At 48.1% G+C, this 14659-nt stretch overlaps 1 protein-coding gene across 2 annotated transcripts in view; it reads left to right on the top strand.

Annotated features, from left to right (window-relative positions):
* Positions 1–14003: 14003 nt before the first annotated feature.
* Positions 14004–14659, top strand: part of EIF3A (eukaryotic translation initiation factor 3 subunit A) — a 39662-nt gene continuing 39006 nt past the window's right edge. For both annotated transcript variants that reach the window (XM_004700904.2, XM_045291293.1), the window contains exon 1: positions 14004–14159. In XM_004700904.2, coding sequence (XP_004700961.1) covers positions 14111–14159 — 49 coding nt within the window. In that variant the 5' untranslated portion in view covers positions 14004–14110. The remainder of the gene's footprint in view (positions 14160–14659) is intronic.

The raw sequence follows: 14659 nt of genomic DNA on the forward strand, positions 1-14659 counted from the left end.
TTGGTAGCTCGAAAACTTGAGAGTAAATTAGTGTCTCACTCCTGTTTCTCTAAGAGCTAACATGGAGAAAACCACGAAAGCCTCCAATTTATGTCCCATTGCTAAGTAGTTCGTGATATAAAACACATCTATTTTATTTCGTCCCAAAGGCCACGGTGCGCCTGCTGTCTGTGCTCAGGTTCTGGCTGGGCTGTCACTCAAGCTGCGTTCTTTTCTGTAGGCTCTGGGTTGAGAATCTGCTTGTTCAGGAAGTTGTCAGGCCTCACGGTCTTGGGGGGTGTAGAACTTGCAGGCTGCTGGCTTGGGTGGGGCTGGGTGCTTCTAGATTCTGAAATTCTCTGTCACTGGTCCTCTCTTTAGCCTTGACTTTCCTGCTTCCTCTCAGACCTCCTGACCTAGATTGGAAGAGTTTGTGTGATTTGGTGGAGTTCATTTGGATCATCTGCCCGTATGTGTTGCCCTGAAGGGAAAGCAAATCACAGGAACGCCATCTCTTCATATTTACACTCACCGGGTTACTGATACCCCCAGTGGTGGGCATCTTGGGAGGCTTCTCACAATTCTGCCAGAATTATTCACTTACCATGCATCAGGTCACATTATTGGGGCCCTGCCCTGTGCCAAGCAAGGTTCCGTTCTGTTCCAGGAGTTAGAGATACAGGGGAGGAACTGACAGAACGGTCTCCTTCATACTAACTGTTTAGTGGAGAAAGGAAATAAAGGAAAAACAGGGCTTGGGTCAGGTGCACCTTAGTTCGGAAAGTGGCATGTTGCCCTTCGACACTTTAAAGAGGTCTCTTGCAGCAGATTTGCATTGGCAATCCATCGCTGGATCTCTTGGTTGCTGCTTCTATGAGCATTGACTGCGGATCCAAGCAAGATGAAATTCTTGACAGCGTCCAGTTTTTCTCCGTTGGTCAGGAAGCAATCTGTTGGTCCAGTTGTGAAGATTTTGATTTTCTTACTTTGATGGCAGCAGTCTTGGATCTCTATAGAATCAAAATAGGGTAGCCTTTAGCCTTAAAAACACCCCCCAAAATCAACTCTCTGCCATCAACTCGATTCTGACTCACAGTGACACTACAAGACAGACTAGAATTGCCCCTGTGAGTTTCTGAGACTGTAAACCTTTACGGGAGTAGAAAGCTTCATCTTTCTCCCTTGGAGCAGCTGGTGGTTTCAAACTGCTATCTTTTCAGTTAGCAGCCGAACCCTGTGACATTGAAGCTGTTCTGTGCTAAGATACTACGATAAAAAGTTCTGCAGTGCTATGGGTAACTCTTTTTTTTTTTTTAACATCTTATTAGGGTCTCATACAACTGTTATCCCAATCCATACACACATCAATTTTGTAAAGCGCATTTGTACATCGTTTCTCAAAACATTTTCTCTCCACTTAAACCCCCGACATTAGGTTCTCATTTTCCCCCTCCCTCCCCGCTCCCTCCTCCCTATGGGTAACTCTTACATAGCATTTCTCACAGTTACATTTCTTGTAACTCCCACCAGGTGACTGGATTGTTGTTTGGTACTGTCTCATCGGTTCTGACTCATAGTGACCCAGTATATCGCAGAACAAAACACTGCCTGGTCCTGCACCGTCCTCCTAATTGTTGATGGTTGAGCTCATTGCTGGAGAGTAAGTGGCTGGGTGAGACTATACAAATGAGGTGCTTGTATAGTCTTGAAAATCACCAAGGGGGTTGGATAACCTATTCATAACCTAAATCAGATGCAGGACACCCTTGTGAGTGTCGCAAGCTCTATGCTGACTTGTAGTGACCTTATAGGACAGAGTAGAACTGTCCTTGTGAGTTTTTGACAATGTAACGGTTTATCAGAGTAGAAAGCCCTGTCTTTCTCTGGGGGAGCAGCTGGTGGCTTCAAACTGCTGATCTTGAGGATCGCAGCCCCCTACTAACCACTGTGTCACTAGGGCTCCGACTTGTGAGTGTAGGACCCTGAACATAAGCTGTCTAGAGCCCTAATGAGGCAGTTGTCCATTTTGCCATTCTGTTAGGTTTCAAATGAATCATCTCAGGGGCTGAAGAGGGCAGGAAACATTTCACTACCACCAAGAAAGCACTAGGATCAAAGTGTGTCTTGTGGTCCTGGGGTCCTAGTGTCGAGAATTTCCTAGACCCAAGAGGCCGAGAGCTGTAACATTGGAGACAGCACAGGACAGCAAGACACAGTGGTACCATGTTTCCCTGAAAGTAAGACATCCCCCGAAAATAAGATCTCCCCGAACATAAGGCCTCCCAGATAATAAAGCCCCCGAAGCTACCGTAACTCTGGACTTTGTACCGTAGCTGTGGGCACCCACTGCGCAGCTCACTGTTGGCCACAGCACAGCTGGAGCAGACAGGAAGGATGAGTAAATGTACCATAGATTGTTGTACATGGAAATAATGGTAGCAACAAGAAATTCTTGATACTGTAGGATTCACAGTTTGTCTGGTTATGCTGGTTTGTGATGACAACTACTACCGTGCCATATACAGGTAATACATTTCCTTTTTTGTTGCTCAACAATAAATGTGTACCATATTCTTCTTCATGGAAAAATAAGATATCCCCTGAAAATAAGACCTAGCACATCTTTGGGAGCAAAAGTTAATATAAGACACTGACTGTCCTATTTTCGGGGAACAGGTTAGCAATGCTGGCACAGAACTGGCTGCAGCAGAACGAGGAGAAAGGCCAGAGATGGCCTGGCAGACTTCCTGGCCAAAGAGTGAGAAGCCTTAGGCTAAGAGGCCTGCTGGTACCGGGGATGCTTCCAGGTATTTGGTAAGAGCAAGGCTTACAGAGAAGCCAGCACCTGTGAGTGCCTTTGGGCAGGAGGTTGGCCACGTGAATGGAGTACCTCTGGGAACTTCTTAGTAGCAGAGCTTTTGTGACATTTACTGGGACAGGGCAGAGTCTGAGTCTGTGTAACCAAGAGACCCAAAGCTAAGAGGACCAGGGCTGCAGCGAGGCCTGCCTGAGGTCTTGACTGAGAAGCTGTCCTGACCTAAGAACTGTATCCTGAGTCTTTCTTGATCCTGAAATGTAACCTATTACTTCTCCAATAGACCCCATTCTATGATCATTGTGACAAATGATCAAACCTAGCTGACAAGTGTCTGAATTGGTCAAAGGTCCGAGAAGAGGTATGCCTGGCTCCACTTCATCAGAATCAGCTCTGGGCTGATCCCAGTGGATTCGCTCTCGTCCTTGTGAAGTTAGAGGAGATCAGATGCCCCACCCTCCAAGTCCATAAGGAGATGGTCTGATAGCCACGCCCCATCCTCCCCAGGGTGAAAGCCCACACCCTTGGGTTCCAGGGCTTCTTCTAATCATGCTTATCAAATTTAACAGGGAAGCTTCTTTTCAAACCACACCCCAAACCACAATGCACAGCGTCGTGCTCATTCTGCGGCCCTGCCCCTAGCTGGTTAGGGAGGCTTCGGCCATAACCTCCTACATCCCCACGCAGGCGCTGGGCTTCATAGCAAGCCCCAAATGGTGGGTGTGTGCATGTCATTTGCCACAAATATGTGCCTCTTCCCCTCAGCTTCTTCTGGAGTTTGGCCGGTATTACAAGCAGGAGAAGACGGCCAGGCAGAAGATGTGTTTCTCCCAATAAGCAAGAAATACCGCAGGGACCTGTTCCTCCTACAAACACAGTCCCCTCACTCTGCAGCTGATTCTCCTGCTCTACAAAAGGACGATCCCAAGGTCCATGGAGACCTGCCTGGCAGTGGTAGAGGGTGTTCTACACCTGCCCTGGGACCCCGTGGGTGGTCAGTATTTCCCACCCCGCACGGACAACTTCATGGGGCAGCGTACAAGGCTGTCAGATTGGGGGCTTGCTGGTTATCACCAAGTCCTCTGATACATCTGAGTTAGTTAATTGTGCCAACCTGGCCGATAATCACATGTGGGGCTAATTGAAAGGCGGAGGGATAAATGGGTGGTGAGCCTCGACTTTCTAGTTCTCAGGTCTCTTGCTTTGTGATGGTCGCACCAGGGGTGCAGCTGCCTTAGCAGTTCCCTGCTTCAGCTGGCAAGATTGACTTCTTACAAGACATCCCCAAGGAGAAGCTACATGGACCTATCCCGACACAGCCCTGGGTGCTGGAGCAGCCGTGTGGAGACCCCTGCTAGTGCTGAGATGCTTATTCATTCACTGACTCAGCTTTCCTCCTGCAGTCGGCATCATTGCTTCTGTTTTGTGAGGTGGAGGACTTTGTGGACTGGTGTTGGGTTAATGGGTTAATGTTGGACTTGTGGGCTTGGGCAGCATTGGGTTGGGATGTTTTCGTGATGCACATTTTCTTTACATAAAACTCTCTCTTATACAAGAGTTGCTGTGGATTTGTTTCTCCAAAGTACCCAGACTAATACAACATCCATGGAACAAATGCTTTCTGGATGTCGACCGTGTGCCAGACATCGTCCACAGGACAATGACACAGCGATGAACTAAGTGTCCGGATCACTACCTGCCAGGGGCTGCCACCGTCACAGGAGAGACCGAGCTGTAGAAGGTTGTTGTCAGGTGCCGTCGTGTCGGCTCCCTGTGTGCAACAGGATGAAACACTGCCCGGTCCTGTGCCGCCCTCATCGCTGTTCTATGTTTGCGGTCATCCATGCAGCCACGAGGTCAACCCAGGCTGTGGAAGGTCTTGTTCTTTCTCTCTGAACCTTAGCTTTACCAAGCACGACAGCCGTCTTCAGAGAATGGCCCCTCCTGATAACATATCTAAAGTACTTGAGACAGCCTTGCTATCCTCACTGCCAAGGTACCTTCTGGCTGTACTTCTTTGGAGGCAAAGTTGCTTGTTCTTCTGGCCATCTGTGCGATATTCAGTATTCTTTGCTGACACTGTAATTCGGAGCATCCCGTCTTCCCTTTTTTCCCCTCCACTGTCCAGCTTTGACATGCGTATGAGGTGATGGGAAATATCACATACGTTAGGCACAGTCAGTCCTCTAAGGGACATCTTCACTGTTTTACACTAAAAAGAAGTCTTTTTGCAGCAAAGGTGCAAATAGGCAGTTTACAGTTGGAGGCTCACATTAATTAATTCAGTCATTTATTGAACAAATATTCATTGAACAGTTACTATGTGCCTGCACTGTTGTAGTTGCTAAGACAAAACGGACGCCAATCCTCACCTGCGTTGAGTGTGGCGTGGGGTGGGGGTGGATTATATGGGACCTTGCAGGTCATTGTAAGAATGCTGAGTTTTTCTGGGTGAGTTCAGGAGTCGCAGGAGAGGGTTGAGCAGTGGGATGACCTGAGCTCATTCTTGCTTTAAAAAGATCCCCCTACATGCGGTGCAGAGACCAAAGAGAAGGGATCCAGTGTTCGACTAGGAAGACAGGCTAGGAGATTATTACGTACACCAGATGAGAAATGAGGGTGGACCACGGGGATAGTCAGAGGTAGTCTCACTGCCATCACATCAATGCTGACTCATAGTGACCCTATAGGATAGGGGAGAACTGTCCTAGTGAATTTCTGAGACTAACTCCTGACAGAGCAGCTGGTGGTTTCGAACTGCCGACCTCGCAGTTAGTGGCCCAATGTGCAACCACTACACCACCAGGGCTTCTTCGCAGAGGTGGTAGAGAAGGGATTGTTGATGAAGCAATTGGATGTGGGCACCTGACAGAAAAGGAGGCGTCAAGGATGTTTCTGGTATTATTATTTGTAGTATTAAATTAAAAGTGGCGTGGGGGAGTGGGGTGCCAGCCCCACCCGCTACTAGAACTCATTGGTTCAGTAATACTACTTCTGGGTTCAGTAATGCACAATTGTATGGTTGAGATATATAGACGTTATTTAAAGTCATCGAGAGCATGAGAGATCATACAATAATACAGTCAGACATATTACATGGTAGCATTGCTCACCTCTGCCCCACTTGGTGGTCCTCGTGGGGGGAACCCGGCTGCCAGAGCAGGAGCCGCCTCCCTCGTGGGAGCAGCCCTCTCATCCACCGCCCTCATGCGAGCAGCCCCCCACGGGAAGCAGCCCTCCTTCCTCAGTCGCCCTCTGCCAGCCACCCTCCTGAGAACCAGGGAGCCTCCTTATTTATTGCTAACCACACATCATATCACTTTAGGGGGATACATCACAGCATCATGCATCACAGAGAGGGGCAATACAATTCACAACAACCTGCGTCATAGGGAGGGATTGCAACATAGGCAATACAAGCAATAGGAGGGGGATGACCTAGTCATCTTAGAGTGGTCCCGGGCTTGCCTTTGGGCACTGCTTCAAGGGAACAATGTCAGAAGGGAATGGGCCCTATTTAGGGTGAGTCAGACTATACAGTCTGGCCGCTATAGATGGCTGATATTAAGGAAAATAACCTCTGACCTACTTTCGCTGACCACCTATTGTACAGTCATTCTTAAGCAGCTAAATCTGGTACATATTATTGGGGAGACAGCTTAAGAGAAATCCTTCTGTTCCCCACAATGATTATTACTATTATTTTTACTTGAAGAACAGGAAGAATGGAGTTTCAATGGATTCTTCCACTGTTGGGGAAGGAGGACGCGGAAGCAGGTGGGAGGAGGAGGAGGCGCTCCAGTGCCTAGATTTGGGCTGACAGGCTGCATGCTGAGGTGTAAACATTTAGTGGATGCATTCAATGGGCACCTGACTGTGGGACTAGCTGGTTTCAGGACTGAGGTCAAGAGCTCGAGATGTAACTTTGGGAGTCAGGAGCACAGACATGACTTCTCAAGTCAAAGGCGAGCAAGCGCCCAGTAAGGAGGTCATTAGAGGACAGCAAAGGCCCAAAGACTATATACCGGGACATTTCCACCGTAGTGGACCGAACACTGGCTCTCTTCCCCTTATAAATCTTCATAGGGGTGGGGGGTGGTCTGTATAAAATTTTAGATGGAAATTCACTCGTTTCTCCCTCCAGCATCTTTGGAAAGCGTGGTGAAGGATGTTGTCAGTAGGATGGCATGAATCAGGTTGGGGGTAGGAAAGGCCAGGCCTGTTCCAGGTGCAGGCAGAAGTTGAGTGCAGTGAGAGAGGGGCCGAGAGAGCAGAGCAAAATCCAGTTCCTGCAGAGCCCCCCCCAGGGCATGTGAAGGGCGGCACGCTTCCTTCTTAGTCATCCAAGCAGGGGAGTGGTACAGACTGATCTGCATCTTAGAAAAACCCTCTGGCTTCCACATGGAAAAGGAATTGGAGGCAGACTGAGTAGTCAGGAGGCTGCTTCGATTGGGGTAAGGGGTAATCAATGCATTTGCCTTGTTCTGGTGAAGAATATTGAAAGTATATGAACTGCATATAGGACAAAGCGGTCTGTCTCCGAAGAAGTGCAACCAGAGTGCTCCTTAGAGGCAAGGATAGCAAGACTTCATCTTACATATTCTGGAAATCTTGTCAGGAGAGACCAGTGCCTGTAGAAGGACATCATGCTTGGAAATGTGGAGGGGCCGTGAAAGAGAGAGACTGGACACCACACCGTGGCTGCCACCATGGGCTCAGGGAGAGGGACAATTGTGAGGATGGGACAGGACGGGACAGTGTTTCGTTCTGTTGTGCACGGAGTTGGGTCGCTATGGGTTGGAAGTGACTCCATAGCACTAACAACAACAACACAGGCGTGAGGAGGTCCTGGGTGGCAGTCATGCCTCATCTTCAGGGAGCAACTGTCCGAGGTCTGTCTTCATCTCGGATAGCTACGTCCACAGAGGGAGGAGCTAAGTTTGCCTTGTTCACGGGGTGAGCCAGGTACCAACCTCTGTGCCGGGGAAGCTGTGGGCGAGTGGTGATGACTTGCTGAGCGTGTCCTGTGAGATGCTGTACGTCCATTGGGGCAAAGATCTCCACCAGGGTATCCCTGTAAGGAAACTGGGGAATGTGGAAACACACTGTACGTGGGAAGAAGAGATGCTTTTTGTGGGACAAATATGTAAAACCCAGTTATTTGCCATTTCGACCTTTTTTACACCTGCCGACATCACTCCTGTTCCTCACATTTGCAACCATCACCGTGATCCATTCCCAACAATTTCCATCACCCTTAACCAAACTTCTGTGTCCCCCAAGCAATGACTCCCCCGGCCCTTCCTCTTCTGCCTCTGGTCAACACTAATAAAGTTTGGTCTCTATCCATTTGCTACAGTCTAGGTATTTTGTATAAAAGGGCTCATATATTTATTGTGGTGTTGTGACAGACTGCTTTCACGTATGGGAGAAAATGACACTGATGTACAGCCTCAGGAATCCACAGGTGGCGGTCTTTCCTGTTCGATAGGGGCCTTCTGAGTTGGGACCGACTTGACGGCCGTGGTGGGTGTTTTACTTATGTCCTCAAGATCCAACCACGGAGTGGTGGTCCCGTGTCTCCGTTTGCCTTCTCTCTTTTGATTTGTGAATTCATTTCAGCAGATATGAATTGCACTCCAGATGACTGCCTCTTGACTGATTACAGCGGAGAGGCGAGCCCCTCGATGGCTACTCTGTTGTCATTCGACATGAACTGTGGTAGTTACATAACCCGGTGTCAATTTGAGGCCTAAGAGTGAACGGGTGGAGTTTAGCCCATCAATCAGATCGCAGCTTGATGACCTCATTTGGAGGTGCTAAGGAGATAAATAGCTCACTGGAGGGGGGACGCTCTTAGACTTCCTGGGAGACATTCCAACTGAGAAGACACATGGAGCTACGTTAGTGCCTTGCTAGTGCCCTGAGATGGAGAAACCACGTGGAGACCCCTGCCTACGCTGAGATGCTTATACAGTATTATCACTGGATCCACAAGACCTCCCACCCACTGACCTGTGATCTTCCTGTATTCAGCGTCATTGCATGTGTTTCGTGAGTCTGAAGAGGACTTTATAGATTGGTATCGGACAGATGGGCTAATATCAGACTTATGGACTTGATCTGGACTGGCCTGGGATGTTTTCTCAATATTCAATTGCTCTTGTATATAAAGCTCTTTCTATATGTGAGTGTCTATGATTTTGTTTCTCTAGTCTACCCAGACTAACACATTATCCATCAGGAAAAGACCAGGGAGGTTTCAGAATGGGGTCAAGAGAGGAGGAAGGATGCTCAAGTGAGAACAGGAGGGTCCACTGATCCTGGTTACTTGCAGCAACCAGATCTGATCCAACTTAAACACTAGTATCCCCAAAAGGGTTTTAAGAAAAAAGCCCCATTATAACAACATTCACTAGACAGGGGGGGAAAGTCGCTATTTCTAGAAGAGGCCATGACAGGGCTGGGTCACTGCAACCTGCCGTCAGCTTAGGCACTGTGGACACAGCAGGCTCTCGGCCAAGCTCTTGCCTTTGCCTGTAGATGAGCGCAGAGATGAGGTAGCCTGTTTCCTGCCTGTTTCCAGCGCAGAGATGATGTAGCCGGTTTTCCCATAGATGTCCTTGTGGGGAGCCTTCTTGCGGCCGGGCTGGAGGAATTTCTGAATTGTAGGAACATTACTTATCTTCACTGAGAACTCCTGGAGGCGAGGAGTCAGAGAGGATGTTAGGAACTTTGTCTTCTAGAGCCTAAATCAGGGTCCTCAAACTACGACCCACCGAGGACATTTATCCGGCCTGCTGGTGTTTTTGTCCCGTTTTGCTTTTTACTTCAAAATAAGATATGTGCAGTGTGCATAGGAATTTGTTCACAGTTTTTTTTAAAACTATAGTCTGGCCCTCCAATGGGTCTGAGGGACAGTGAACTAGCCCCCTGTTTAAAAAGTTTGAGGACCCCTGGCCTAAATGGTTTGCAATAGAACCACATCCGCAAGACTCAGCTGGTTCGCAACGAGAAAGGTTTGTCTGTGATCCCTTAAAATCTTGACACCAACAGCAGCAACGCCCATCTTATGGATTCCAATCGGCCCCTTCCGTTGGGATGGTGTAGCTGGCGCCTCGTGTCCATGACAGTGGCTCAGTGGGCTTTCTGAAGCCCGTTTTTAACAACCAGAGTCACACAAGGCACGAGCGACTAGCTTGTAGTGGAGGAGCCAAACCAACACTAACCTCACTGCTATCAAATTGATTCATAGTGACCCTGTATGACAGATTGTGACCCTGTAAGACAGATTGTGACCCTGTACGACAGATTGAAATTGCCCCTGTGAGTTTTCAAGACTGTAACTTAAAAAAACACACCCAGTTTTCAGTACTTTATCAACATATACAATTCAACAATTCAGTCATATCAAGAAGATTTGTACAAATGTCATCATATTCAAATCTAGAACATTTTCTTCCTTGACTGTAACTCTTTACAGGATTTGAGAGCCTCGTCTTTCTCCCAAGGAGCGGCTGGTGAATTTGAATTGCTGATCTCATAGTTAGCAGCGTAAAGGGTCATCACTATGCCACCTGGGTTCCTGGCCTTGTGCCACTAGAGCTGCTTATATGATGGGGTACCTCCCCAAAAAACAGGAAAAAATTCCACTGGGCAGATCTTTCGTAATACACATTTCCCTCCAGCTAGGCCAGCATGAAGCAACAAGCTCTGAGTTGTGCACCCAGTGGAGTCACCTGGAAAGGTTCTCTGTGATCATAGTGAATTTTTTTCATAAAAGCAATTTTTCTGGAACCTTGTTATTTTGTGATGGTTGATTTAAGAGATCAGCGTGTGGCTGTGGAATTTTGTTTCCTGCTTGGGAAAAATGCCACATAATTGTTGTGATATTGAACACAGCTTACAAAGACAGCCCTATGGGAAAAACTCAAGTGTGCAAGTGGTTTTCTCGTTTCAAAAAAAGGTGAAATGTCATTCTGGACGTCTGTCAACTTCCGGAATAGACGAACATGTCAACTTGTAGTTCATTCCACCAGGTCAAACTGTTAGTCAAGCTTTCTATTCAGAGGTTTTGAAAAGATTATGTAACAGTTTGCCACCCCAAAAAAGGCCTGATTTGTGGCAGAAAGGGGACTGGTTTTGCCACCAGGACAATGCACCTGCTCACGCAGTCATCTCATTTGGCAGTTTTCAGCAAAAAACAACATGACTCTATTGCTCCATGCGCCTTACTCAGTGCGACTTCTATTTATTTCTGAGAATGAAGAGGGGCATGAAACAACAGCAATTTGATGACAGAAGAGGTGAAGAAAAAACTAGGGAGGTGCTGTCAGCCATCCAAACAGGTGGATTTGAAAAATGTTTCTAAGAATGGAATCACAGGTTTGACAAATGTATTGTGTAATGGAGAGTACTTTGAAGGTGATAAGGTTGTTTTGTTAAAAAAAAAAAAAAGTAAACACATAGCTTTGGGGAAAAAATTACAGTTTTTTTGGGGTACTCCCTCATCTATTAGTATGAAAGTAGCTTAATTAGGGAAAACACCTTCATCCACCTGATTGCTTCCTTTGACCACTTGCTAAAATGGTTTTTGTATGTTCTGATCTTCTGTTTCTTACTTAGGAAGTATCAATCAACAGAAAGTATGTTTCCCTCCCGCTCCAGATTCTGTCCCCACAAAGTGTTAAGTGTTCCACTACTAGCTGGAAGGTTGGCGGTTCCAGACTACCCAGAGGAGCCTTGGAAGACAGACCTGGAGATCTCTTGATGATGGGTGCCAGTCATATGGATGCTATGGAGCAGTTGTCCTCTGCACACAGTGGGTCAGCACAAGTCAGAATGCGCTCCACACCAGCTAACCATCACCACCTCTCCCAGACTGAGCCTGTCTTCTTGTGCCTTTCATGTCATTTACTACAAGCAATCACCATAAACACCTTAAAAAGCAGGAAGCATGCATCTCTCTACAGGCTCCCTTTAACCCAGGCCTCTGTAGGTGGTGCAAATTGTTAACAGTTGGCAGCTGCGAACTGAAAGGTTGGAGGTTTGGGACCACTCAGATGCCTTGGAAGAAAGGCCTGGCGATCTATTTCCTACATCAGCCATTGGAAACCTTGTGAGTATATTACTACTCTGACAGAAACAGTGTCATTATGAATAGATTGGACCCAAAGGTTCCAACATGATTGCTCTTGCTCTGATTGTGTACTTGCGATGAGGTTTAACAGATCAATCCATCCTGGAAAGTGACATTATACCTTTAATTCATGAATATGGAGCTAGAGTCTAAATAAGTTTATTCAATGAACTTACAATAATTCTTTGATCACCAGATGCTTTCCATACTTTAAATATTTTGCAAGTGAATAGGATATTGGATGTCACTTTACCTTCCATTTTTTCTAGTGTTTGGCTTGCTGTTGGGCTACCAAATAACAAGGAATAGCCAACAAGGCCACTGTATCATTTTCTTTGAGATGTTAATGAAAAGGCAAGAATGTTGGAACAATTTCTCCGACATTTAACCTGGTTTATTTTTAATTCTCCTTGCATCTTAATGGCCTAAATATTTTTCTATCTACTGTGCTTTAAAGCAAGACTTGCTCTTAAGGTTAGCTCTGTAATTTGACTTAATTATTACATCCACACACACCAGTCTCTTGATCCTGCCCCATAAAACAGTTCTGACAGCTTCTTAGTACTTGTTGCTTTTAAATCAACCCTTGCGAAATGGCTCAAATATTGCTGGGAGTCATCTATGTAGAATGATGTATGCATTTTAGAAGAAGGACAGACTGAAGTTAATTTTTCAATAATTCTTTCTTTCTTTATTTTTAATCCCACCCCTCCTCTAAATTCTTTTTTTAAAACAAGTGATTTTTCCATTGGTTCTTGTCTGCATTTCCCAAACATCTTTCCTTATACTGATACATCTAGTTCACAGGCCTCTTTGCTGAGGCAGAAGGATTGAGGGGAAAATGCTTTTCATGTCTGTACTGTGGTTTCCTCATTCTTTCATGTAGTATCCCCTCATTAGCTTGACCACTGTCTGTCAGTGTGTCACACGGTGGTGGCTTGTGTGTTGCAGTGAGGCTGGAAGTTACCCCACTGGTATTTCAAATGCCAGCACCCTGGTGTCTGTGGAGCTTCCAGACTAAGACAGACTAGGAAGGAGGAAGAGGTGGACTACTTCTGAAAAATTAGCCACTGAAAACCTCGTGAAATGGAACATGGTCTTATTATTAGCACTCCCATTAGTTCACATATCCCAGCCAGCCAAAGCAGGTTGTCAGTTCACAATGCTGTATTTCGCTGCTGCTTTCTGACTTCCCTGCCTGGACTCATCTCAATATCATAACAACAAACAATACCCCCAGACCCATTGCTGCTGAGTAGATTCCTATTCTGACTCATGCTGGCCCCTATGGATGTCATATTAAAGCCTTGTGACATTAAATTCTGTTTAAATGGCTTTTAAGTTAGGCAAGCTAATTGATCTTTGAACATCAAAATTGCTACTCAATAATAAAAGGCTGGAGCACCGAACCTCTTATAACTTGATTTAGCCATCAACAGCCATTTTTCTTCTCTTGATAGGATGTGCAGTGTAAAATATGCTCCCCTGTATTTGCAGACTTTATGCAAGTCTGTTGTTTCACGATTTCTGCCTCTTCCGGTCTCATCAATTCTTTTATTTGACCAAGAAATAACCTTAATTCCTGCTTTCTAACTCCCCATGATTATCCCTCTTGGGACAGGTCAGTCAAGTTTAGGTATCTGCTCCGTTAAGGATTTTTATCATTTTCCTAGAGTTTAGGCCATGCTGCGGGTCAGAGGGGGACCTTATTTATTGCAAAGTTTGCATGACTTCGCAGAAATCCAGTTAAAAATGAATCTTGACAGACTCCTGCTTTTCACCAGATACTCGGAACTTAACTCCACCTTTCCCGCCCCATCGTCGCTCGAGGAGAAGAAGACATCTAAACTGGGTTCTTAACAAAGTCTGCAGAAGCCCCATAGCCAGCGATACGCCAGCTCTCGCCACGTCAGCGGACACAAGTGACGCCAGCGCGCCTGTGCGCGGGGCGGGGCGCTGCGCGCGCAGAGGCCCGCCTCCTACATCCGGGGCCCGGGCGGCTGCGGCGCCGCCGCGCGGTAGTCACGTGGTGCCTTCCTTTCCGTCTCTGGCCGGCTGGGCGCGGGCGACTACTGGCGAGGCGCGTGGAAGCCCGCGCCGGTTCCCCTTGGTCTCAGCTCCCGGCCCGGGCAGCCACAGAGTTCGCTGACGCCGGGTGACCTGAGCCTGCCGCCAAGATGCCGGCCTACTTCCAGAGACCGGAAAATGCTCTCAAACGCGCCAATGGTGAGCAGGGGATCGGGGCGCTCCGGGCCGGGCCGGGCCGAGGCCTGGGAGGTCGAGGTGCGGGGCCTGCTGCCCTCTGCTCCGCCCCCGGCTGCGGCCGGAGAGGAGGCCGATGCGGCCTGCCCGCCACCGACTCGGCCCGTGGCCGGGCTGCTTCCTTTCGCCTCAACCGACTGGGGGTGGGAGGCCGGAGTCGGGAACCGTCGCCCGGGGCGCCCTCTCCCGCCGCGCCTCCGGGTGCGTGCGGGGGCGCCGTCCTGGAGACTGGCCGCAGTGGGCCCGGACCTCCTCCCCCGCGCCTGCCGCCGCCTGCCTCCCAGGCCTCGGGGCTGCCGTGTGCTTAGGCCCCGCGCCCCCGGCCGCCATCTGGGAGTGCCGGGGAGGAAGAAACATGGCTCCCTCCCGGGGACAATGCACGCGAGAACCTCGGCTCCACCTCCCGCCGAGGCCGGGAGCCTGACAGTCCCACCTCCAGCTCTGCCGCCGACACCGCCGCCCCC

Source organism: Echinops telfairi, unplaced genomic scaffold (assembly GCF_000313985.2).
Source record: "Echinops telfairi isolate 266 unplaced genomic scaffold, ASM31398v2 ScPeMD7_70;HRSCAF=299, whole genome shotgun sequence".
Taxonomy (NCBI): domain Eukaryota; kingdom Metazoa; phylum Chordata; class Mammalia; order Afrosoricida; family Tenrecidae; genus Echinops; species Echinops telfairi.